This window comes from Panicum virgatum, chromosome 1K (genome assembly GCF_016808335.1).
Source record: "Panicum virgatum strain AP13 chromosome 1K, P.virgatum_v5, whole genome shotgun sequence".
Lineage (NCBI taxonomy): Eukaryota > Viridiplantae > Streptophyta > Magnoliopsida > Poales > Poaceae > Panicum > Panicum virgatum.
In genome coordinates, this window is record NC_053136.1 from 56,302,413 (window position 1) to 56,328,729 (window position 26,317).

At 44.7% G+C, this 26,317-nt stretch overlaps 4 protein-coding genes and 1 pseudogene across 10 annotated transcripts; 3 read left to right on the forward strand and 2 right to left on the reverse strand.

Annotated features, from left to right (window-relative positions):
- The first annotated feature begins 383 nt into the window (after positions 1–383).
- Positions 384–6,419, forward strand: LOC120650616 (testis-expressed protein 2-like). Of its 4 annotated transcripts, none has more exons than XM_039927795.1 (7): positions 384–647; positions 2,676–2,920; positions 3,283–3,964; positions 4,035–4,389; positions 4,852–4,949; positions 5,023–5,217; positions 5,301–6,419. In XM_039927795.1, the coding sequence occupies exons 1-7, from the start codon at positions 399–401 to the stop codon at positions 5,982–5,984; spliced, it is 2,508 nt and encodes an 835-aa protein (XP_039783729.1). In that variant the 5' UTR covers positions 384–398; the 3' UTR covers positions 5,985–6,419. The 4 variants fall into 4 exon arrangements, with proteins under 4 accessions (XP_039783729.1, XP_039783734.1, XP_039783739.1 ...); XM_039927800.1 differs by having other exon boundaries at positions 4,855–4,949; XM_039927805.1 differs by lacking the exon at positions 384–647 and adding an exon at positions 1,775–2,039.
- Positions 6,420–6,623: 204 nt separating this feature from the next.
- On the reverse strand, positions 6,624–12,044 carry LOC120650642 (pentatricopeptide repeat-containing protein At5g38730-like). Of its 3 annotated transcripts, none has more exons than XM_039927835.1 (10): positions 10,722–12,044; positions 9,880–10,494; positions 9,743–9,813; positions 8,969–9,413; positions 8,728–8,815; positions 8,510–8,598; positions 7,891–8,111; positions 7,673–7,794; positions 7,525–7,596; positions 6,649–7,099 (listed from the first exon to the last, which is right to left on the reverse strand). In XM_039927835.1, the coding sequence occupies exons 1-2, from the start codon at positions 11,959–11,961 to the stop codon at positions 10,019–10,021; spliced, it is 1,716 nt and encodes a 571-aa protein (XP_039783769.1). In that variant the 5' UTR covers positions 11,962–12,044; the 3' UTR covers positions 6,649–7,099; positions 7,525–7,596; positions 7,673–7,794; positions 7,891–8,111; positions 8,510–8,598; positions 8,728–8,815; positions 8,969–9,413; positions 9,743–9,813; positions 9,880–10,018. The 3 variants fall into 3 exon arrangements, with proteins under 3 accessions (XP_039783776.1, XP_039783769.1, XP_039783758.1); XM_039927824.1 differs by having other exon boundaries at positions 7,891–7,950; positions 8,033–8,111; positions 9,743–10,494; XM_039927842.1 differs by lacking the exons at positions 9,743–9,813; positions 9,880–10,494; positions 10,722–12,044 and having other exon boundaries at positions 6,624–7,099; positions 7,891–7,950; positions 8,033–8,111; positions 8,969–9,320.
- A 148-nt stretch (positions 12,045–12,192) lies between these two features.
- Positions 12,193–17,304, reverse strand: LOC120650648. Of its 2 annotated transcripts, none has more exons than XM_039927851.1 (12): positions 17,144–17,304; positions 15,348–15,603; positions 15,182–15,256; positions 15,037–15,095; positions 14,823–14,958; positions 14,549–14,645; positions 14,400–14,466; positions 14,056–14,154; positions 13,329–13,418; positions 12,940–13,094; positions 12,763–12,864; positions 12,193–12,572 (listed from the first exon to the last, which is right to left on the reverse strand). In XM_039927851.1, exons 2-12 carry the CDS (start codon positions 15,598–15,600, stop codon positions 12,473–12,475), a joined length of 1,233 nt encoding a protein of 410 aa, XP_039783785.1. In that variant the 5' UTR covers positions 15,601–15,603; positions 17,144–17,304; the 3' UTR covers positions 12,193–12,472. The 2 variants fall into 2 exon arrangements, with proteins under 2 accessions (XP_039783785.1, XP_039783792.1); XM_039927858.1 differs by lacking the exon at positions 17,144–17,304 and adding an exon at positions 16,095–16,384 and having other exon boundaries at positions 12,237–12,572.
- A 1,293-nt stretch (positions 17,305–18,597) lies between these two features.
- LOC120650671 lies at positions 18,598–20,265 on the forward strand. Its single transcript, XM_039927875.1, has 2 exons — positions 18,598–19,230; positions 19,307–20,265. Exons 1-2 carry the CDS (start codon positions 18,683–18,685, stop codon positions 20,019–20,021), a joined length of 1,263 nt encoding a protein of 420 aa, XP_039783809.1. The 5' UTR covers positions 18,598–18,682; the 3' UTR covers positions 20,022–20,265.
- A 1,016-nt stretch (positions 20,266–21,281) lies between these two features.
- LOC120656598 lies at positions 21,282–22,644 on the forward strand (annotated as a pseudogene).
- The last annotated feature ends 3,673 nt before the right edge of the window (positions 22,645–26,317 follow it).

Here is a 26,317-nt window from a genome sequence, read left to right on the forward strand (position 1 = left end):
GTGGCAGAGCTGGCTCAAGATTATCCCTACTTGACATCGCTCAAGAGTGCACAACTCTCACCTTCCAGCTGGCTATCTGTAGCATGGTACCAATTAATTTGTTTATACCAAATAAATTTGCTTGCCTTTTTATCTTGTTGAGATCGATGGATATATAGGAGCATTCACTTTGCCTCTTTAATAATGTATGTATCCCTCCGTAATACTAATAATCAGGTATCCTATTTACCACATCCCATATCATGGAAACCTCAAGGGGACTTGCGCATGTTTTCTGACCTACATCATTCTATCTCCTCGGTGTTTCAAGGTACGTACTAACTACTACTAGGCTACAAGCTAGTATGTGCATTCATGCATGTGTTAAACAAATTAATTAATTAAATCCATGCACACGGATGCATGGGAATTATATACGTACATATATTGTGCATTGCCATTCCGGCAGCAGGAGGCGCGTGGCTGTTTCGCCGTTCGGGCTGCAGGATGCAACAAGGGAAGCTGCTGCTTTGCCTTTGGACATCAGACAGCAGCAGCAGCAGCAGCAGGCTATCCGATCATCTCTACGGGGCAGCATCTTCCTGGCTGAAGCATGCAAGTCGGAGCACACCATCCCGACTTCAACTTCTTCACGTCTCGATCACACCGTACTGGCCGTACCTCCCCCATCATCAGATTGTAACTAGTACTACTATTACTACTATATATTAATATAATCAGGAGGATTAATCTGTGTACCTAGCAGTATGTATGCCTAGACAATATATATATATATGATCAGAGCTCTACTAGATAGTTTTCTTTCTGTGTTTTTTTTCCTTAATTTGTTGTGAATTGTGACACAGAAATGACAGCTTGCCATGAATTAAGTAAAATCTCCGAGTGCTAGCTTTTTTTTTCCGAAAACAAGTCCAAATTACTTCCCCAAATTTAGCCAAGTCCTAATAACCCTTTAGAGTATTTTAGTTGGATTTATTCCCTCCCTCAACTACTAATCCATTCTTTTATAGGAGTTTTCTTTATTTCTCCAAGCACCAGTGGAGACTCTTGGGTTAAAATTTTGTAGGAATATATATGTTAGAAATATGTATTATGAACTCGTAGCATTATTTTGATAGGAAAGGGTGGAGCAAATCTTATTACAAGGTAGATTGCATTAAATGATAAATAAGTTTTTTGGGGGGGGGTGTAAATACAAAAGGAAATAATCTACAATTTATTGGAATATATATGAGAGTTGGAATACTTTGGACTTCGGATGATTGTTGACAACTGATGTTGTTTGATTGCATATGGTGAGAGTGAATACTCCATTCGTTTCAAATTATAGGTCGTTTGTTTGTTTTATTTAAAAAAATTATACAAAATATCACTTCTTTTTTGTGTGAGTTGCTTATCAATACATGATCTTCAAAAATAGTTTAAATTTGACAATATTTATACAAATTTTTTGAACAAATGAGTGAGACAAACAAACTACAGTTTGAAATGGAGTTACGTATCCATGGTCATATTCACACGCCAAACCCGGGGAAGAGAGCCAACCTCAACCTCAACCTCAACCTGTGTTGTAGGAAACAAAATCCAAAGCCGTTGCCTGAAGCAGCAATGAGTGAGAGGGCCCACGCGCAGTCGCTGAAGCACCGCCATGTGGGCCCAGGGCTAACACCGTGGCCGGGCCCACACGCCATCGTGTCGTACAGCCCGGGGCAGCGAGCGACACGTTAAAGAAAGCTAAGCGGCCACGCCAAAGAGTAAAGACGCGGCAAACGCCCCCAGTTTTTCCCCGTTTTGCAATCCGGTCCTTCCCTGCCCCAGCCCAGACGACTCGATTTACAACCAGGTCCCACGTCGCCGGCTCGGCCATGGCGCTCGCCTTCCTGCTAGGTTTCCTCCTCGGCGCCCTAGCACTGGCCGCCCTCGAGGCGGCCGCGGCCCTGCTCCTAGTTCGCCGCCTCCGCCGCAAGCAGGCAGCGCCGGCGGATGCGCCGGCCGCCGACGAACTGCCCGGGGAACGCCCGTTCCCCTACGAGAAGCAGGTAGAGTGAGATGCCAACGCTTGCTGCCCCTGTCCTTGCTTCCCCTTCGATTCGATTCGATTCGCTCGCCTTCCTTCCTTCCTTCCATCCCTCCCTCTTGGGGCACCGACTGCCTGCCTGCCTGCCTCTGCAGGACCGATCGCCTCCCCACTTTTGCTGCCTGCCTGCGGCAAATGCTCCGCTTGTATATGTAACTCCGCTAGCTCGCTAGCTTGCTTTCACTTCGGCTGGATGGGAGGGAGGAGCCTCACTTTGAATTCATGCTACTTCTCCCCCAGTTGCTCTTGTTCAATTGCTGAAATGGTTTGATTCTGTGTCTGGATCTTAGCTTTTTGGTTGCTGCTAGGTGCTAGTATTATGCCGATGCTTGTTGTATGCTGCTGCGGGCCCCATTTGCTTAATTTAGACATTTGGAGTTCATTAGCCAGTAGACTGCAGAGCCACTGATGATAGCTGTGTAAGTCACATTAATGTCTTAAATAAATCTGCAGTTCGCACCTCATTGAGTTGCTTCAGCATAGTCTCTAGTGGATCGTGTTACTCATTAACGGGAAATCTGAGCTACTGACATGTATTCGATATTCTGTAGTTTTGATTGGACACATATCTAATTACCAAAGTGTTATGTGCTTTCAGGGTTCTCTGTGGGTACTGGAGCCAGAGAAAGTACCAAAAGTTTGTAATGAACGCTTATCAGTTGGAGGTCCCAAAGAGATGAAAGACAAAAAGAATATAGTGGAGGTTTTCCCTGCAAAGAAGATGGCTAAAATCAAGGGGCATTCCCTTTGCTTGTCTGGTCCTGATGGCTCCCAGGCAACCATTGAGCTTCTGAATTGCACGGTCCTTGCAGTTTCTGCATCAAGTATGCCCTCACGCAAATGGTTAGTGCTAGCAAACTAACTACCATTTGTCAGTGACTCGTCAACCACTGCTTTCCATGTAAACATGGGAAGTTAGTTGAACTTTGCCATGCATTCTTAATTATCAAATACAATTCAGAAGCATATTTACGTAGTAAGGACATTGAAAGCTTTGGTTGGATGTGTATAGTTGCAATCAGGTAAAGTTAAGTACGTTTTATTTCTTGAAGGAACTTCTATACAAGTGAAATTCATCTTACAAGGTAGCTTAAGGGTGCTTATCAAACAACTTTCTGTGCCTTAGCTACTTTAGGGTTGATTGTTGATCATCGACTTTTATACTTGACTCTCGATATAACTGTACTGCTTTTGCTAACTGTCAGGGCTAAGAGGTATCCAATAAAATTAGAAAGCAAGGACTATGAGATTTATAATGGAAGCAAGGTGTGCTATCTTTATACCGACACTTCCTGGGAGAAGGAATCATGGTGTAAAGCACTTCGTATTGCTGCTACTGCTGACAAGGAAAAGTTAAATTGGCATGCCAAGCTGAGTGAGGAGTTCCTTAATTACATATCATCGCTGAATTCTGAATACCCATGTTTCCTGAAACCCCCAGTACTCTCTGGTGAGGACCATGAGGTTATGGACCGGACATCAAAGACTGACGGATCTTCAAAAGTCCGTCTTTTCCTGAAGAAGTTGGCAAAGAAGGCATCTACAAAGGCTCCATTAGAGGGCAAAACAAGTTCAGGATCATCAGTGCAGGGGGAAAAAAAGATATTTGACAAATTGCGCAGCTATCAGGGTGCACCATTTATTGAAGCACTAAGAGGACCACAAGAGGACAAGCTCGGTAGCAGTTCAGTGCAAGATATGGTGAAAGCAACTGTCCCAGCTGCTGCATTGAATCAGAATGGACAGCTTTCAGCTTCACCTGATGTGAATGCAGATGATCGAGTTGCTGATGAAGGTACACTTTGTTGGAACCTCCTATCATCACGATTGTTTTTTGATGCTAAAATGAGCGGTGAGATAAACAAGTCCATCAAAGCACGCATTCAGGTTAGATATACTTCTCACTTTCAATCCACTCTTGTCTATAGCTTTTACTGATTTTTTTTTGTTTGGTCAGAGGACTTTGTCGAATATGAGGACCCCATCTTATGTGGGTGAAATTATACTTACTGATTTCAGCCTTGGGGAACTTCCACCTTATGCACATGCGATGAGAGTCCTTCCACTGGATCTGAATGAGTTGTGGGCCTTTGAGGTTGACTTTGAGTATTCAGGTGGAATACTGCTGCACATTGAAACAAGGCTTGAGGTTCAGGAACCAGAATTGCAAAAGGACATTATGAAAAGTAATTTTGGAGCAGATGCTGATGGAGAAGTTGACTCTGATCTTCTTGAAAGTATTGAACAGTATGGTAACCAATTTAAAGGTTCACATACATCAGCTTCTATGGCTGGGGAAAAAGATGAAGCAGGTCTCTTTTAATTTCACACGTCTTTCCCTGTTTAACATGTCTATTGGAATCATTATTTGTTCTTATGCAGTGAAGTGATTCAATGATTATTAAACAATAAAGATACATCATTTATTTTCTGCCAAACTGTTGTAGCAATTCTTAGCTTCAGTATCTTGAGGAGTTTCTTTTCCTGTTTTGCCTATTTATAATTGTACAGACTTCTAGTATACATTGTTAGAATTTATAGTCCAACAGCTGCTTCAGGCCTTTGGTTGACAGTGTTTTATATTGTCAAATTATTTATGCATTGAGAGACATTAGGTACATTTTACAAGAATTTGTGTCCTTGTTTCTTTCTTTATTTTGTTTGATATATCATTGTGAAAAAATATTGAGCTGTGAGAAAAAGTATAAGGGCAAAACACATATGCATCAAACTTGGATTTGGATCATGAATGCGATAGTACAATTATTTTTTAGCAGATGCATCAAGTCAGTCGAAGAGCACTGGATGGACCTCAACATATATATCAAGATGGAAAAATATATTGCATTCGATAGCTGATCATGTCTCGCAGGTTTGTTCCTCTCTTAATGTCTCTCTGCCACCATATATCTTTCACATGTATGATGCATTTTCTTCCACTGTAGGTTCCACTTTCTCTGGCAATTAGGATTTCATCTGTTCGAGGTACCTTGCGGATACATCTGAAGCCCCCTCCTTCTGATCAAATTTGGTATGGATTTACGTCAATGCCTGATCTTGAATGGGACTTGGAATCTTCTGTTGGGGATAGGAAAATCACCAACAGTCATATTTCTACACTTATTGGTTACAGATTCAAGGTATTGAGTGCACCTTTTGCTCTGACCATGCGCTTGCTTTGGTACTTTGTTGTTCTAATTTTGAGGCATGCTTCGCTGTTCAGGCTTCACTTCGTGATAGCTTAGTACTTCCGAATTGTGAAAGCATCTCCATGCCGTGGATGTTGGCAGAAAAGGATGACTGGGTCCCTCGCAAGAATGCTCCTTTTATTTGGCTAAATCACGATACAACTGAGATGAGAAGCCATGCTACAGCTACAGCATCAACTCAGCCTGAGGAAGGTGGCCTAAAGGATGATGGCAGTAGCAAAAGGCCAATGCCGAGTTTACCCATTTCGACAGCTGGGAGCGAGGAACCACTGAAAGCAGTAGCATCCATTGATGAGGCAAAACAAGAGCCCGTGTTAGAAACATCATTGCACAGCCAGTCATCATCAGGTCCAACTGGTGCATATGCCCATAGCAATGAACCTGATGAGTTGAGGAGGCCACTGCTGATCACGGAAAAGCTTGAGGAAGATGCTTCAGAAAGCAGAGTTGGATCTCCCATGTACGCATCTCTGAGGGCGGTAATACCAGTGGGCGAGCAGCCGCAGGCATCAGCATCATCCATTGGAGAGGACACGAAGAGAAAAGGCGGGAGGCGAGCTCGGATGATGGATTTCGGGAAGAGGATGGGAGATAAACTGGAGGAGAAGAGGCGGACCATCGAAGAGAAGGGGAGGCATATCGTAGAGAAGATGCGAGAGAATGCTAGGACCAACAGCTTGGAGATGACTAGTAGCTAGCGAGGATGTAGGATCCACAGCTTGTTTCATTGATTGGGAAACGGTGTATAGGTGAACTTGTGTGCTTGGTAGCTGCTACTTCTGCAACATTCACGATTCCACGATAGCTGATGCGTGTGATGGCAAATATGTATGGATGGATGGCCAATGTACTTGAAGTTACATGTGTATAGCAGCTTGGAGAATACTATGAACGCAGGCATCAAGGGATAGGTTGCTTGCAGGTGACATTACTATCTATCTGCTAGCTAGTAGAATATATAGAAGCTAACATGTTAAAAGTAATGATACCCTAGTCATTGTCCGTCCAAACAAAATGTCTAATCAGAAAAAGAAGCTTCGATATTTAGAGTTCCTTTGCTACCGCATATTCTGGCCCTATGTAACCTAGCATGAATGAATAATGAATGAATTGCGACATCTTTGTTGATCAAATTGTTCCTTCTGTGAATTGTGCTGATCAATATGCAATAACAATAAGCACCTGGCCACATTAGCTAATGAGGTCCAGCTACACCTATCAACCTCAGCGTGCGAGTTTGCAGGCTTAAACGTCATGCTTCCAACAGGAGTCCGGAACGAAATCAAGAATTTCCTACATTACTGACTCCATCCCTTACTTTTCAGGCAGCCAAACAATCAATTTGCAGCCCCCATTCCATCATACAGAAAAAGATATTTCAATCATACAGAAAAAGACACGTCTCAAACATCACCAATGCCATTATTCATATTTTCTACTTACTCTTTCTGTTAGTTCTAATTTGAGCAGTATCTTTTTTTTTTCCTTTTCAGAACGTTGGATCCAGTGCGGTTACGACAATATAACCTATGATAAAAAATCAATTAGTTACATCCAAGAGCAGATCCAAATTCAGGCACAATCTTGAGTTAAGTTGGTCATCAGCAAAATTTCTCTGCCACAATGGGTACGTGCATCTAGAGGAGCAAAATCTCTAGCAGATAAGGACAAACAGGGTTTGCATCACCATCGAATGTCGCTCACAAACTATTATATCTTGAAGTGCTTGTATCCATAATCAGAGCTTGTCATGCCCTCTTCCCAGTCGCCCATTCTTTTGCCGCCAAAAACAACTTGTTTGATGCCCAAGTGTCTGCAAGTGCAGCCAAAGCCAAATTAACAGAAGTTAGTTATAGCATATGGTGTTTTTAAATATGAAATACCTGGAACTAGAAACCTGGAATAACACTAACAGCCCTGATAAGTGGTCTATGCTGCACTATGCAATGCATATCCATTACTATGAAGCTAGCGTTCAAGGAATACATACTTACATAGTAAACAGGGGCATAAAATGGCAAGTTTAGTTTCAAGGAATACCTTTCTACAGGGTATTAAAGATCTTTTTTACTCTTTCTAGGTTAACCTTCATAGTTTGGGTTTAGCTACACGTGTCTATGGAGTTTCAGGCACCAACTGATCGCTGCAGTTGGGGTGATAGTGAGATGTCCAGTAACAAAGCAACTTCCAAGCTAAGACTGCTACTATATTTTACATGACCAGTGAAAGATGTCTTACTCTGAGCTCAACTGTGTTAGGCAGTTCAGTAATACATCCAGTGCAAGGTAATCTGAGGTTCCAAGGTCCACCCTGAAAGAAGTGAGTTTCAGAATCTGTACTTATCATTACACAAGTGCCAAAACTATTGAGTGCTTCCTATGCTCACCGAACCCTAGCCCAATTGTCTTGGAACTCAACATCACTGATATCATGGAAAGATGATGGCATTACTGATGAAGCTTCGTCAGAATCATATGAAGGATTGTAGTCCAACATTGAGTTGGCCAGCTGAAATTAAAGTTGATAACATTGCAGATCTCAAAAGGAGTCTAGGAATTAAGAAGCCAATAGAGAACATAAAAAATACATTTGAATGAACCCAACCTGCAAATTTGAAGAATTATAAGCTCCTAGCCTTCCCATTACATACCAAGCCTGAATTACCTGTGAAGAATACTTCATGTCAAGAAAGAGTGTTGTTTTCTGGATAATGAGAATGCAATCAAACTGTATCAAGTCACTTTACACCGCCGAGCAGGTCAACATCTCGATCTGTTGGTTCTCCAAAGAGCTCAAACCAAATGAATGAATTCAATGGGTTGAAGCTGCAATAATAGGGGGAAAACACTGATCAGGGTTTACTTGCTGAAGCTGCAATAATAATCGAAAAAAATGGAGTGGTTAATTCCAAAGTTTGAGCATGTACACACAAGTTGGTTTATAAGAACATGTAAGCCGAGGAGATGATCGTCTGTTCAGTCAGAAAGCCATTTCAACTAGTATAGTATGAAGGCTACAAGGTCTAAAGAGGGTGATATATCTTTTTTTAGCAAAAAATGGAACCATTGCTTTAGGAACAGAAGTGTTTAGCAGCCCAGGTATTTCAAGTGATTTGAAACTATCACAGTATCATGTGTGCTGCAGGCAGGAAATATTAGCACAATCCGCTTTCTGATGTGCTCACATGGAAAACAGAGGGATACAGTGTGGATGGGAATCTCACTCTCGGAAGCTGACTTTGAAAGCAAAAATGGACCCTGTCTTGGATTTATTGAATTGAGCCCTGCCTTTCTTGCGCACCCTTTCCTGGATCTGTGAATTGTTAATCGTGTACGTGAGGCTTGGCATAGCACAATTGGTGTCTATTTTTGTTTAGTAAAACAGCGAAACTGGAAAGAGCAAAAGAGTAGGGCAGCGACCTCCACTGCACGCAGGACTCACCCTTTGCTTCATGAGCTCTGGGTTCCCGATGCTATCACCAAGAATGGCGCGGAGCTCGTCGTCATCCCTACAGGCATTCTCCAGGACCCTGCATTACCACATGACAGCAACACGAAACGTTAGGACGGATTCATTTCGACAGGAAACAATGAAGACCAGAAAGCCAGATGGAAACAAACAAAGAAGGGTTCAACAAAGAAACTCAACACACAAACCAAGACATGGAGTTGAAGCTGCGTACCTGGCCCATCCGGGGTAGGTGTGCTCGCGGTCGTGGTCGCGGCGGCGGCGCTCCTCCCGCACCTTTACCAAGCGGCGCTCCCTCGCCGTCGTCCCGGAAGCCGCCGCCGCGTTCTCCCCGGCACTACCTCTCCCCGCGACGGCTGCGGGTATGAAGATGCGGAGAGGACGAGGTGGTGGCGGCGGCCGCGGGAACGCCGGGACCCCGAGGAGAGGGGTTTTAGCAAGCGGCGGGAGTAGCCGTGGCATCGTCTTTTCGTTTCACTTTCACAGCCGCGGGAACGCCGGGACCCCGAGGTAGAGGAAGAGGAAGAGCTTATCTTCTTCCTAATTCCGCCGCGCCGACCCCTTGCTATTTGCCTGGGCCTTGACTGGGGCTGGGTTGCCTATTTTCATGTCAAGGGCCTGGGCAGTCTTGGGCCAGCCAAGTAGTCAGGTCCACAAACCTGTCGGTCAACATTTTCTCCCGATGAGGTATGACTATGATTGGCAGATTCAGGGTCCTCACAGAAACTACATTTTGGATCACCTGCCCAATTCCTTTTAGTTAAATTGTCCCTAAGCACCTGTCTGTCTACTAAATAAAATTAGCAAAACAGCAAGCAAAGCAGCAGATAGCACATTCCTTGTAAGCAAAAATGGGCACATACTCACACAGTGAGTCATCATTTATTCTTCTACGAACACAGCTATGCTAAGACCTATGCTATAACAAAGTGAATATATTCACCCAGCAAGTAACAAGAGTGAGCATAAAAACAGAGGGTGAGCTTACAAGCTCAAGTGGGTCAGCAGCATGGATTGTCCATTCGCCCCAAAACGCTTAGGAAGCGACTTACGACGCACCTGAAAATAATTTTTAATACAGATTAACAAATCAAGGTTGGAGACAAAGACAGAGCACATAATTACCTAACTTCATTACAGCGCTTGTACGGTCGAAAATCATGAAGGGACCAAATGGACTTGGTCATAGAATTGTAACTCTGCACTCAAGTATCAATCAAGGGTAGCCTCTAGATAGTCTGGCCTTGGAGCAGGAGCATGCAGGCTACGTTGATTCCAGCAGCCTTGCTTGGTGCAGCAATTTGAAAACAATCTTTGTTATTAGGCCTCTTTCGATAGCGCGAACCCACAACATATTAAGGGTTTCCTTCTCATCAGAATAAGATGTGCACAGGCATTTGTAAATCTGGGGTGTTATATGCAATTGATTCTTCGCCATGTCATCCAAAGTATTCGAAGCGGCAGCTGGCTTTCCTTCGGTCAGATATGCATAGGCAAGTGTGGCATATACTAGACTGTCACCTACTAAACCTTTGCCTTGCATCTGATCAAATACTTTTTGTGCCTGGTCAACCAAGCCTTTTCTGCAAAGCCTTCGAATTAGCGACCTATATACTGCTTTATCTGGTGGATGGCCTCTTCTCATAAGCTCATCAGGGATGAGCAGTACTGCGCCTGCGCTATTCTTCTTGCAGAAACCATCGACAAGCCAGGAGAATACACTATAGTTGGGTGAAAAACCTGCATGCGATAAAAGTAAGCACATCATCATCATCAGAAGAGGTTGTTACTATAGCTAGATAATCAGAAAGTACAAGTTACTCGAAATGGCTTTACTCTGATTGTAAGACAATAATCATACTAATACACTCAATTTTTTTGTTCATCTGATGCAGTCTTATAATCAGTTGATGGTAGTAAATGGCAACTGTATATAAGATAGGATACATTCGAAGTCATATGAGTACCTGCATCGACCATCTCAAACAAGGCTTCCTTGGCTTTGTCCAGCTCCTTGGCCTTGCAGAATCCATGGATGAGAGCCTTGTAGGTGAACTGATTCAGCTGCAGCCCGGACTCCAACATCTTCCTCCTGACCTTGCATGCTGAAGCCATATCCCCTCTCTTGCAGTAAGCATTGATTAGCGTGTTGCAGGTGACATGATCAGCCTGCACCTTCCTCCCATCCATCTCATTAAGCAACTGATTGACCTCGTTGATGTTGCCATCCTCACAGAGCTTCCTGAGAATGGCATTGTAAGTGGCGACCCCTGGGAGCATCCCCCTCGCCTCCATCTCCCCTCGCAGCTTGACCGCCTCCCCGATATCGCCTGCCCGACAGTACCCATCAATGAGTGTGGTGTAGGTGACATTGTCTGGCGGAACCTGCGCTGCAATCATCTCAGTAAGCAGCCGAGCCGCCTCCTTCACCCTGCCATCCTTGCACAACCCGTGGATCAAGGAGTTCCATGTGACGGTGTCCGCCCGTATCCCTTGGTTTTGCATGCGCTCCCGCACGCACATGGCCTCGTACCTCATCCCCTTCCTGCAGTAGAGGGCGATGATGGTGTTGAAAGAGAAGCGGTCCAAGGGCACGGCAGCCGCGTCCATCCTGGTGATGAGCGCCTCGGCGCGCGCGGCGTCCCCAGCCTTGAGGCAGACGTGCAGCATGGCGTTGCAGACGTGGGTGTTGATGGCGACGCCGGCCCTGGCCATTTCGTCGAACACCCTGCGCGCGGTGGCCGTCATCCGGGCCCTGGCGAGCGCGGTGAGGAGCGCGGTGCAGGCGTGGGCGTCGGGGGCGAGGCCCCGGGCGCGCATCTGGTCGAACACCCGGACGGCGTCGTCGGGGCGTGCGGACTGGGAGAGGAGGAGGAGGAGCCAGCTGGGGACGTGGGGGTGGTGGTCGGCGAGGAGGGAGGGAAGCATGAGCGGGGAGGATAGCGGGTGGCGCAAGGCGAGGTCGCGGAGGAGGGCGCGGGCAGCGGGGTGGTGGCGCGGGTGCGGCGCGAGGAGGCGGAGGAGCGCGAGGGAGGCGTCGAGCGGGTGCGGCGGCGGCAGGGCGCGGAAGAAGGCGAGCGCGGCGGAAGGGAGCGGGGAGAGGCGTTGAAGGAGTGCGGGAGCGGCGGCGAGGAGCGGGAGGTGGGGGCGGAAGGAGGATTTGATGACGGCGGCGCAGAGCGGTCGGGAGAGGTCGGCGGCGGCCATGGCGGGGTCTGCTCCCCTGCTCTGCTCTGGCGGGAAGGGGGGCGTTTGATAATGGGAACATATCAATATGATGCAAACCAAACTCTTCGTACAAACTATGATTTGCACCTAATACGTAGAATGCTACTAACAAATAGGTGTCCCAATGTAAAAACAGAAAAGTGATAATTGATCATTCAGTAATACTACTAGTCCACTCAAGAAAAACAGTAATACGTAAGTCAGTAGTACTTAGAGACCCAACCCAACCCAACCCAAGTAGGGTGAGAAAGAAATGAGCATCAACTAACTGTCATGACACTGATTAATACGGATGGACAGAGAAACATCTAGCAGCGGTCCTGTTGTTACCACTACCCTATTCCTGAACACTTTGGTTGTTATTCTGTACTAGTAAGAAGCCGTAAGGTAATCCAATCCAAAGAAATCAAAGTGGTCCCTGAATCTCTTTACATACATACACAACTCAAATCCATCTCTTTACATGGCGATCATCGTTGTGCAGCTTGCCCTAGCCATTTGCCGCGTCCACTGTGACAGCAGGAAGCCGATACTCCTCGGGTTTCAGAGCCACCGCGAAGTCCGGCAGTGCCGGCACCCCCTCATGGATGCTGCAACAAACCAACACGGCTGCATTATTATTATTATTATTATTATTATTATTATTATTATTATTATTATTATTATTATTATTATTATTATTATTATTATTATTATTATTATTATTCAGCTTGCAGCTTGTAACCAACCAACACCAGCAGGCAGCAGATGAGATCCACAAAACAAGTAGTAAACTGTCACCTGTCGTTGCTGTAGAGGTCCTTGTTGATGCGAACTTTGCAGGACGAGTCCTTCTGGATCTTGTCATGAAGATACTTCATCGATCCACAAACAGGAGGGCTTCTGCACAAACCAAACGCTTCTAGTTACAATCACCACTCAACCAAGTCAAGAAAAAGAAATACAGATTGCCGTTGCCTCGAAACAGGAGGTGCTGCATGGAAGGCTTCGGCTACATCTTTGCTCTCCTTGAGCAACTCCTCTGCAGATTGCAAAGCTGCAACGGCCATCCTGCGGGATTTCTCCGTGTTGCCTTCGTCAAGGATGAGACCATGATAATAGTACGCGGCAGCCTGTACCATTTAGGCTATAAAGTTCAGATCTCTTCTTTCCTCCTCACCTGTTTTTACACATAATAATAAAATTGCAAAGCTTATCTAGTACCAACATGGCTATTCATATGCTTATGTCTTACTCAAGCATTCGAGTTAAATGCAGATTTTTGTTTATGTTACAAAAAAAAGACGTGCATATTATGAAAACAATTCATAAAAAGTCATAATAATCTTTAAGAAATGTTGACATACTTTTGCTTCGATGTACTTCCACTTCACAAATAGCCTGTGCTTCTCACCCCAGCTATCAATTAGAGGTAAATCCGCCATACTTTCGTGTGCCTGTGAATAAATTTAGAATGATTCTAAAGACAAACAAAACATATCATAAAAATGGACTGATTCTTAACTTCTCAAACTATACGACAATATTGTTTGAGGCATCACACAGAAGGCAGTAGTACTGACACATCAGCATATAACCTTTGGCACTCTTGTTCTACTGCTAATTAGTTTCAGAGTTTTAGGTAAACATTAGCATCTTAATTATATACAAAGATAATGAATTTGTTCAGGAGGGAAACAGCTATAAACTAAAACCACATTACAAGGGAGGTCCAACAAAGTACTTAGGGTAAATTCACAAGTACTGGTTCAGGGTGACACTAAGATATCCCATTTTGCCATGCCTATCTTTATTACTATCTGTATCAGTATACGGAAGAGAACTGAGTCAGCTGACAAATAAAAACATCGGAGCACTTCTGATATATTTGGGGCACAGCAAAAAAAAACAATGACAACGATCTATAATACTACCTTTTTTCGATAAGGGAAACTTTATTAATTTTCAAGATTTTTTACATCGAGTTGATACAAGACCTTGAGAAAACATTCCCTGGCCTCTGCATAACCAGGACACACACAGCCAAAATAAAATGCAAGATAACACAAGCATGCTAATGCTATCAATCCGTACCTGCTGCCAGCACTTGACCATCTCACATGCTAACCTCCTTTTCACTGCCAGGGTAGCCTTTGGACTGTCAATTGCCAACCCAAGTTGGACATCAATTGCCTGGCAACAGGATATTTTATGTACACATAATTGGTCAGCATGCATTTTCAGATAACAAAACAAGTAAAAGGAGCCACAGAACTAATATCTATGCAAGATTTGCATGGTGTGAACGAAATGGCATGATGAACTATGAAGTGGACACTTGAACTGATCTTCACATGAATCCTGTGATATCAAGCTATTGCCAAGAGAGATGAACCGAAAAGGAAAGGCTAGCAAAGAGACAAGAGGGAAATACATACTTGACCAAGAGCTTGCATGCAGATCGCTTTCAGGACTCCTTCAGATAAGTCCACAGGGAGACCTTTCCTACACGAAATGGCAGTCAATAACTCCTGCACTAACTACAGAATGGTAAGCCTTCTGCAAGTGGGAAGGCAACTCCACCCACCTATTTTCTGGGGATATCCTAGGAAGAACATGTTGGATAGCACACTCCAAGAACCCAGATGCCTTGAGAAATATTTCAACAGAAGCTCGTTTGTTATCTGAAACATGGATGGAATCACAAAGTGTAGTTATTCTTATAAAAAAAAGAATGTAGTTATTATGCTGCAATTGACAAGAACTAGAGTTGCTGAGAATTATAAATGCACCTCCATATAGCATTAAAATGATCTATATATATTTCTGCAACAGTGAGGAATGGATTCTATATTGCAGACCTTCAGATACTTTAGTATGGTATCCCTCAAGCGACGTCTTTGGAAGAAGCAGGGAATTTGCTTGAGATAAACGCAGCATAGCCATCATGTGCAAAACCGACAACACCTCATACCAAGAACTGGGCAATGCCGTCTCCTAGCAGAAGCCAGCGAATCAGTAATCTCTGATAATGCAAATGCAAAACATACACTGAAAGGTGCAATCTAAGCAGACCTCTGCATCATCCTCTTGGTTCATCCAAGAAAACTGTATCTTATCTTCCAAGTTGCTCCCTGATAAGCATTGAACAAACAACGTGAAACAGATTATTTTGATCTGATTCACAGAAAGATGGGAGGCCAAAGAATACAAGATTTACCCTCTTTCACCAGTCCTAGAAGAACTGGCAAGTATTCTTCCAAAGCCTGAAGAAGATCAGCTGATGTAGATCCTCCTGAAGGCACCACATTCAGAGAGTTAACGATTTCTCTTTTCTCTCGCTCACTCGCATTAGTATCAAGCCATCACACAAACCATTCACATACCATGCTGTGTGAAGGTGCGCTTCCTGGGCCTGGTCACTGACAGTGCCTCATGAGCAGCCATGACCACTATTCGGCTCCTCAACGCAGCCAAACGTTCAGCCAGCCTCCTCGGGAGACCATCGCTTAGCGGCTGAGATAGCTCCAAGCTCTCAGGAACTCGCAATCCAGGTATAAACACAGCCACCTCACCTATGTTACCAGGTCTTCTTCTGATCGCAACAGCATCATTTGGCTTAGAATTGAAGCACCCCATCTCCTGCAAGTTTGCGGATTTTTCTTAGGGATTTTTTCAAAGAAACAGCATATGACCCAACATCGTGTTGTGGACCGCATCACCAGAGCATGAATAATCAGCAAGCTGAAAACGAGTGATTAAAAAAATACTAGAGAAGGTAACACGTGTACAAGCATTAGGTTCAAGCATTGATTAGATGATTAAAAAAGAATAGTGCTCCTTTCAGTAGAAGAAAATAAAATGCAAGGTTACCAGTTATTGAAATCTTAGCGCATCACCTAGAGAACACATAGCGCATCAAATCAAAGGGATTTTGGTTTTCTTTTTTTAAAATAAGAAGATAAAATCAGAGTGCCAAACAAGAATGAAGAAGCAGTCACAACAAAGGCATATTTTTCTTCTTAATACAAAGATACACAGCTCTCGTGCGTGTTCGAGAAAAAACAACAAAGGCATATCACTATACCAGGAAATGAATGTGGCAATAAATTTAAAGATGGACGATACTATACCAGGGCATACAAGGTGGCACCTCTTTCAGAATCCACTTCAACACATAAGCAAGATCACCGGTGCAAATGAAATGGGAAAGGTAAAAAAGAAAAGAAACTGAACAGGCAAACAAGGTGCGGTGATTTAGTCAAATACATGCCAACCAACAGAGGGAACCAATTAAGTCTCTCACGAGCATCACATCCACATCAAACAGCTAAGAGCTCACATGCCCGGAGGAGACACGTCAACAATCTCGCAACTAGATTTTCCACTTTATTCCCCACCTCCTTTGCATGACTGAAAACTTGTGGCCTAATCCTGAAGAAATTAGCATTTTGAACTGTAACTTTGTCTTTATATATAGTTACCTCTACACCTTCAGATAGAACAATTTGGTTCTAGGCCACACCACCAATTCGGCAATCAATGCAACCACCGGTTACTCACAAACAAAATTAACTTAATATCTGAAAAATATTTTTTTTAAAAAAAAATCTGATTTTTAAAGTGAAACGGGGGAGGCAGGGAGAAGACACCTTTTCACTGTGAAGTAAACAGAAGTTTATAGTGTCTCGACAGGCAAAATGGAAACTGAAACTGCAAGCAAACTCGTCGGTTCAATCGTCAAGACTGACGAGAAGAGCTAATTTGAACAGCAAAGGCGTCGTCTTTTACCTTTACCCATTCGAATTCCCACTAGTAAGTTACTCAGCAGCAAGGCAAACCACGAGAAGATCGGAAATAAGATCCCAAATCAGCATTTGGTCGCTTTAATTAGAATTTAAGAAACCAAACTAATCGTTGCGGCACGAGAATCCGAACTGCAGACAAGATGAAATTAACTAAAAACTAATGTTATTATTGTACAGGTTTCAGTGAATCTGAGACCATTCCACCTCCATCGCTGTACCATTTTTTTTTTACCCTTGAGAAAGGGCCAACGACAATCCAGTAAACAAATTGAGTGGGAGCAGCACAAGGCACAAAGGATGGATATATTCGGGATGTATAAAATCTATCTAGAGATTTATTTGGCGTTGGAGGAGCGGGAGAGGTAGTCGCTTACCTGCTGCAGTAGACTAGAGAAGGATCCACGGCGAAACCCTAGTCCCTAGACGAAATCCTCTGGTAATCTGGTGATGGGGTTGGCCGGTTGGGTTGCGGCTGCGGCCTGCGGGGAAGAAACAAGAAAGAAAAGAAGGAAGGCTTGGGAACTGGCGCCCAACAAAAATTTGTTTCCAACGTTTTATAGGGAGGCCGGAAGAACATGCGGCTGACAAGTGGGCCCTCCATTCTACGGTTTCCAGCCTCTGGCTTGACTTCATTTTGGTGTTGCTATGACATTTTCAGATTGTGGGAAAAACTTTTGCTGTAGGTCCAAAAAAAAGTTGTGCATAATGTTGATAGGAAAACGTACAGACTTAGTAGCTTGTTGATATATTATGACGCAAAAACAATAAAAAATATCCAATATAGTATATCCTTGGAAAGAACATGTATATATAGAGTTTGAGCAATAGGTCGAGACGGAAAAAAGGTTGCGCACGCACGTCAAGTCTTGTGCAGTTCTCCCGTGTTTTCTTGGAAAATAAAACACTCTACTGGTGATTGTACCAGTATATACCGTTAATATAATTGCGCGCATGCATGCCAGCATGGGCATCAGGATAAGATAAGATGGTGTGCCTTGCTTGGTGGGACAAATTAATTAATTGAAGCAAGTGATCCGACCTTGGATTGCAGACGCTTCAAGCTTACTAATTTGTATTGCCAGGGGAATATAATCTCCTATCCATCTCTCTGCGTGTGTTTTTTGAGTGGATGCCGGCCAGAACACTCTTGACAGTTATTTATGAGTTATTTTAAGAGCAGGATGAGACTTGCATTGCTAGGGAAACCAAAGAACCCAAGAGAGAGAGAGCACCATGCAGCAGCATATATGCGTAGGCAAACTGATGACGATTGAATGAATAATAGTATAAGTTATCTGTTGAAGATGACTATGCATGTAATCCTACTGTTTTATTTTGTGATGGGGCGCTGTCGACGCTGTGTTTGTCTGAATGCGCAGTGTGCCCTTGTTCTTATATTAATTAATTTAATTGCAGATCCAGGAGGATAAGCGCAGGCCTGCCCGGAGTACATCTGAACGACCAACAGTGGTTGCTGGGCCTGAATGATGCTTAATTCGCAGGCCGTCACACTAACAAGCAGACATCATTCTTTCCTTTTTTCTTTCTCGTGGGTTCGTCCAGGGATGGATGTTCCCAACCAAAGCAACCGTATTCAAAATATATACTCCGGCGCGATAGCTAAAGTTGGCGCACATATAATAAGTCCGATTTATATAGTAAGTTAAGACGACTAATAATAATAAGTTTGTAAAAGTGTGAAGCAAATTCCAGGATCACGCACATGCATTCCATTATCGGTGGAAGCAAAAAAAAAAAAGTAAAGAAAAAAATCTGCTGCTCACTCACAGTTACATGAACAGGATCACTGGAGGCAACCACCACTCCTGTCGCTGTGATTGAGCAGTACAACAAGTATCCAACTTGGCAACAACCACCACTCCTCTTCCTCTCCACTCGGTTCCACCATTGCGATGCCGATGCCGCCGCCGCGTTCCCTGGACGACGCCCTTGCCGCGGCGCGCCCGTTCCTACGCGGCGAGGAGGCCCAGGTGGACCCGGCGCTGCCGGAGCTCGCCGCCGTGCTGCGCGCCGCGGGCGCCGGCGAGTGCTGGCACAAGCACGGCACCTTCCTCGCCCACCTCCTCGACGTCTACCGCATCCTCCGGCTGTGGGGCGCGCCCGACGCCGTGGCGCGCTGCGGCCTCTACCACTCGGCCTACTCCAACTCGTACGTGAACCTCGCCATCTTCGAGCCCGACACGGGGCGCGCCCACGTCGCCGGCGTCGTCGGCGCCCCCGCCGAGCGCCTCGTCCACCTCTTCTGCGTCGTCCCGCGGCAGCAGCTCATCCACGACGACCTCCTCTTCCACTACACGGACCACGACCTCGTCGCCGACCTCCAGCGGTCGGAGGCGTCGCTCCAGGACGCGCGCCGCGGGGTGTTCCACCACGACGAGCCCTGGCGCCGGAAGATCCAACGCCTCCTCCCGCCCGCCGGCATCACCGTCAAGCACATCAGGTAACCTGCAGTTACTTACTAGTATAGTAGTATATTGCTTGCTCGATGAATCTGATGGATGGATTTTGCGGTGCAGGACAGGGGAGGATGTGGCGCTGTCCAGGCGCATCGCTGCATCCTTCCTCCTGATGACCATGGCAGACTTCAGCGACCAGCTCTTCGACTGGCAGGACCGACTCTTCGACAACGCCAACGGCCGCCTTGAGTTCCGTGGCAACACCTGGACCTCCCTCTGGCCCGGCACCGGCAAGCCAGGCCTCTGGGTCACCTCCATCTCCCGCATGGCCGCACTCTACGCCCTCATTGTCCGCGAGGAGGAGATACACATTGCTCACCGGGGGGCGCATGCCGCCACAGCCCAAGAACAAGGCAGTGACCGCGACGAGGACATCCACCTGGTGCTCCCGCCGGTGTTGGACGGCTGCACCAAGGTGCTCGACGCCCAAGACCAGAAGGTGGCGCGAGACCTCTACTGGGAGGCAGTGTGCGGCGGCGACGATGACTGGCGCAAAGTGGAGCAGCTCCTCCAGCAGAGCATTGCCAAGAACCCATTCGTAGGAGAACCACACCTGGTGCTTGCGCAGGTATACCTTAACATGGACAGGTACGGTGACGCGCAGATCCAGGCGGAAGAAGGTCTCAAGCTGCTGCTCGAGTGGGGCAGCTGCTGGGACAAGAGAATGCCATGGGAGGGCTGGGTGTCCTGGGGGAGGGCCATGCTCACCAAAGCCAGGGACAAGGATTGGCCCCATACCTCATTCGGCATCCTCAGCCTAGGGCTTGTCAAGTGATCAGGAGGGCAGCTGTCTGTGCCTTGTGTAGGCTGCAGCTGCTGATGCCGATCCATGCACTCAGCCATGTTAATTATATGTCTTCTCAGCGTATGTGCGTATGTGTAGTGTAGCACCAACTGTATGAAATATTGAACCCACGGTCGGTCAAAATGGATATATAGATGCTAATAATGTGCAGGTTCAAATATGTATGTAGTTTACGAGTTCAAGGAACCAAGTGGTATAGGAGTATGTATGCAACTCTGGGAACATATGGTGCAGTGCACCCCATGTTTTAAAGGCGACCCGAGGCGAGCTGGGTACGCCTGGACGCCTAGGCGACGCCTTTAGACCTATGAGTGTACCTACGAAAGAAATGGTACCTACTATATATGTTACAGTTGGTTGCATTAGCATCACCACAGATAGTACCATGCCAAGTATGATTTAAGCTAACTCGCTTGTCTATATTTAGCAAAACAAACCTATAAAAGCAGCCACCATCCTTGTTTGCAGTCTTCTAGCCATGCGCAACTAACATTAGCAGTCATATATATTAGAAACAGCTAGTGGACTTACTAACACTATACATGTTAATGAATGCAGACATAAAAAGCAAGCATCCAACTTTTCTTGTAGAAACTGAAATAATCAAACAAACGCCCATGGAAAATTCCAATAACCAACTGGAGCTTTTACTAAAGAAAAAATATAGATAGCTACATATAGCACCAAGATCTGCTTAACAACAGGAATACAACTAATCTTCGTTGGAAACTCTTTAAGCCTTTCGTGAGCTATCCTTGTTACTTTTATCAGGAACAGGTTGGGTTTGTAACACATGTATACGCTTTACATGTAAGCACAAACAGAAAGCTGAAACTAATTTCCCCGCAGAAAAAACAAACCTAAAAAAGGCCACAATCTTAGTCAGAAAATCGTAGTCATTAACACCCTGTCTTTTATCGCTGCTCGTAGTCATCCACACCCTGTCTTTTATCACTGCTACCAGAAAATGGTTGGATATATTAACACATATGACAAGCATCAACAAAAGAGGTTGCAACTAATTTGTCTACAGCAAAACTAACCTAAGAAAGGGTCCAACATCCTAGTTGGCACTTGGAAGATGTTACGCAGCCAGTACATGCACCATCATTTTCTCTGCCTTCATCAAAAGATCCTGGACAGATTAACACTCCAAGAGATTATAAATTGGCATCCACCCACACTGGTTCCTATCAAACATCATCAGCTACTACAAACACTTGCATCAGCATGTCGACCCAGCAAGCAGGTTTCTGTCCCTCCAGCCTGAAAACCCATGGAAAGGACCTACCATCCCTCCTTGCAGCTGCTCAACCATTCCTTCGTGATGAGCTAGATAAAATTGACCCCGAGCTCCCATCTTTTCTGTCCATCCTACGCTCAGCTGGTGCCGGTGAGCGTCACCACAAGAATGGAGCATTCCTAGCTCATCTGCTCAATTTCCATCGCATCATCCACTTGTGGGGTGCGGATCTTGACATCACTCGATGTGGCCTTTTGCACTCATCGTATGCCAACTCATATGTCAACATCTCCATCTTTGAATCAACCACAACTCGTGAGCATGTGCAGCAGCTCATTGGTGCACCAGTTGAACGCTTAGTTTTCCTATTTTGCGCCGTCCCACGCCACAAGCTCATTCATGAAGAACTCCATTTCCGATACACCGACGCAGAGCTGGCAGATCACCTAGCTGCTTCCGACATGTCCATCAAGGCTGCAAGGGAGAACGGCACGTTTGACACATCCGAGCCATGGCGCAAGAAGCTCTGCTCACTTCAATTCTTCCACCAAAAGGCATTGAAGCGAGCCGCTTCAAAACTGGTGAAACCATATCACTTTCGCGCAGGATCATAGCGCTCTTTATCTTGATGACTATCACCGACATATGCGACGACCAGTACATTGACTACCAAGACAAGCTCTATGCCAACGAGAATGGCCGGCTGGAGTTCCGCGGCGACAACTGGGGCGCTTTGTGGCCAGGAACCTGCAAACACGGTCTATGGATGAATGCGGCATCAAGGCTATCACTTCTGTACAATCTCATCCTACGAGACGAACAGCTTTACATGCAAGAGAGGAACAAAATGGGAGAGACTGTCCGCCTTGACCGACCGAGATGAAGAAATTGAGCTTGTCATCCCACCAGTTTTCAACTATTGCATCAAGGTGCTGGATCCCAATGAGCAAATAGCTGCAAGGGACCTTTACTGGGAGGCCATATATATGCAGTGACGACAGAAAGGATAGGGACTGGGAGAAAGTGGAGAAGGTCCTCTTGGAGAGTATTAAGAAGAACCCATTTGTGGGAGAACCTCACTTGGTTCTTACACAAGTATATCTCAACTTGGAGAGGCAAAGAAAGAGGCAGAGGATCGAGGGGCTGAAGTTGTTGCTGGAATGGGGCATGTTAGCTGGGACAAGAGGATGACATGGGAAGTGTGGGTGTCTTGGGGCAGGGTGATGCTGGACAAGGCCAATTAAAGAGAATGAGTGGCCCCACAGCGCAGCAGGCATCACCAACCAGCTGGGGCTTTCTTCCTCCTAGTCCTAGGTTGGGTCTAATTTTTGTTTTAATAATCTTGAATAATGTAAGGCCCCATGTATCCCATCTTAATATCTTATGTATATAAATAAGGAGAAGCATCGTTGCTTGCGCTGCGAGAATTTAATGCAAGCTCCCTGAAGCAAACAAACATGGAAATGCTACTACACTACACAAGGGCAATGCTTGGTAATGGGTGTGGTGAATAGAGTAGTTATATTACCCGGGCGGGTGGGCGGAAATGAATCTCATCCGCGCTCGCGGATTTGGATTATTGAAAAAAAATGAAGTGAAATGCGGAGCAGATGTAGAAGCATCGGAGGAAATAGCTCAGGCACCTGCTCCCGTTGGTATAGATCTTGTGTTGTGTGGCTGGGTTGGCTCGGTTGAAAGGATTTGGATTTCATGTTTTTGTATGGCCTGGCCCATATTCAGTTTATGTTAGTTTCATTTTCGAGAGCTGCTGCCTCGCTCATACTGAATTACTCCTACTGATGATGACATGACATGACATGACGATGATGAAGACAAGAGAGGTAGCTACTGAATATGAAAGGAAACGATGGCGACCGAGTAGTAAGTACTAGTAGTCATCAAGCCACATACGGCGACATGCATCAATCGTCGTCAGGTACACCAACACTGACGTACACCACGTACGTAACCAATTAACCATTACCATTTACCATCATCACCAACAAACCTATCTATATATAATAACCTGGACGGAGGAGGCCCTGCAGGCTAGCTCTGCGATCCGACGACGACCTATCTTCTGCGTCGTGCCGCGCCACCGCATCATCTGCTCTTCCACTACACGGACCAGGAGCTGAGGGACCACCTCAGAGAATCGGCAGCAGAGTCGTTATCGTCGGAGGGCTCGGCATGGCGCCGCAAGCTGCGGTCCCTTGTCCCCGCCGAGGGCGTGGTGGCGACGCACATCCGCACGGGGGAGCCGGTGGCGCTGTCTCGGCGGGTGCTGCCGGCCTTCCTCCTCATCACCGTCGCCGACTTCAGCGACCAGTACACGGACTACCAGGACGGCCGCCTCGAGTTCGCCGGCGACAACTGGGGGGCACCGGGGTCAGCGCCATGTCAAGGCACCAAATCAATTGCCTCCTCCCACTCACAAATCCTCTCAACAACCACGTCGTTGAGAGAATAGAGGTGAAGGCACCACCACGTGTTGCGGCGGCGACGGACGGCAAGTCATCCCCGCCATGGTCCATTGACGCATATATACCCCCCCTACGAGGACCAGACCAGGATAAGCGGCGAGCAAGGTACTGCAAAACGGAAAAATCATATCACACACCCATGTTATCATGAGGGCGCGCGCTATGGCTGCTTGGCTGTAAAAAATTGAATGGCAAGATCTGCCGAACATGCATGGCAGCGGTGATGCAGTTTTGGGAGTACAAAATTTGATTGCAATGGATTATCGTAGATGGGGTACTGCTCTTGTATGGAATTGTACAAGGCTCATTGAGTCCATGACTGTGGAGATCCACACTTGGCGTTCTCTGTTGTTCTTTATTGAAGCATGGGACCCATTGCTTGGTTTGTCCGCGGCTTAATTTGATTGATACGGACAAGTGTAGCATCATTTCTTCTGACTACTAATTAATTTGTTCAAGTATATACGCAAGCAAGATGAGTAAATTAAGATGACAACAAGTCCGGAGCATTGATCGATCGGCAAGCAGCATGCTTGTCCAATATAGTTTGTCAACTAAGCTTGATGAATAAATTTTAAGAAATCGACAAGTTCAAATATGTCAAGTAATGTTCTTTTACACCTTATTTCTGTTCATGATTATGAAATTCATAATTTAAGTTAACGGTTCCAATAATGTGATGAGATGCCCCTATTACATTAAGTCTCACTAGGGGAAGGGTGGCAGAAAATGATGCTACACGTAATGTATTACAATCCAACAGTGATGCCCATAGAACCAAGCACTGCATGTTCAACAGAGGGTGATATGGCATTTAGGATATACCATTTATGTAATGTCTGTCCCAAATTAAAATAGAAACTCACAGCCTTTAGTCTTTTTTTTCATTATTATTTGTGCAATTTTGGTCAAACCGAAATAATATTTGTGCTTAAAATTATAATTAGATACTAAGTATTGCACTACTATTTTGATAATTATTTCTTAAAATTATAATCAGCCCGTCTACACGTAAATTTGAACTCCATTTTGGTAATAACCAATGTAGGTCATAGGTCAAATTATTACATAAGTTTTGAACCATGTTTCTTAGACTAGGGGCATGAAAGGATTATTTTGTCCCGTTGCAACGCACGGGCATATCTGCTAGTAAAAATAATAATCCCATCAAATCAAATCCTAGTATGTATGTCGTACGTACGTTGAGTACTACTACTAGTAGTAAATAGTAATCGTCAATAAGGAATTGATTGAAGGGAATAATGAACTACCTAATGAACTTTAGGAAGTCCTTTTTGCCTCCCTGAACTTTAGGTCGAGTCCACTTTTCTTCCCTGGACTTTGAAACCGGCTGACCAGCCTCCTCGAACTCCCGAAACCAGTCACACGACCTCCTTGAGCGGGTTTGAGGGCGGTTTTACTATTTTTCTTTTATATTTATTTTAACTGAATTTTTGAAAAATCATAATAAATAGAAAATTCAATTTTGTTGGACTCCACATGAGTAGATATATGCAGTGAACATATTATAGGATATACTTTAATACACTTTTTTTTATATATCTTTAGATATATACTTTTCTGTAATTAATTTATAGCTACAATTTCCGTCATCCAATTATTGTGAAATTTTTATGGTGGGCTAATCATTATATGATTGAGATGCAGTAAAAATTTTATGATTATTGGATCATGTATGACTGAGTTATAGATTTATCTAGGTTTATCTATAGATTCGTTTAGATTTTTCTATAGATTTATCTACTTTATATAGATAAATCTATAGATCAGTCAAACATTATCCAATAATTATAAAATATTTACTACAGCTCAATCATATAATGATTAGTCCGCCATAAAATTTTCATCATAATTGGATGATGAAAACTGTGGCTATAAATTAATTACAAAAAAATATATATCTAAAGATATAGCAAAAAAATTGTACTAAAATATAGTATATAATATGTTCACTGCGTATATCTACTCATGTGGAGTCCAATAAAATTAGATTTTCTATTTTATGATTTTTTTATTTACTATGATTTTTAAAGGTTCCGTTAAAATAAAACATAAAAAAAATAGTAAAACCGCCTTCAAACCCGCTCAAGGAGGTCCTGCGACCAATTTCGGGAGTCTGAGGAGGCTGGTCGACCGGTTTTAAAGTTCAAGGAGAAAAAGCGGACTCGGCCCAAAGTTCAAGGAGGCAAAAAATACTTTTTCCAGATATTTATGCACTGTTCATAGCGCATGTGCTTATTTCATCAATCTCGAGAATTTGCCGTCGAAGATGCTCGCAGGGATAGAGTTTGCGTACGTGCGTTCATAGAGATAAATGTGCGTGCGTTGTGAGTGTCTGAGTTATACTATGTGAACTTAATAAAAATATTATGCAGAGTTGCATACATATGGTTAACAGCAGCAAGAAAAGAAATAAGTGTTCTTAACATGACAAGAGCAAGTGCAGCACTAGAACACCCACAGCTGTTACAGTATTATGCTGTTATATAAGCAAGAAACACTTCACACAAGATTCAAGA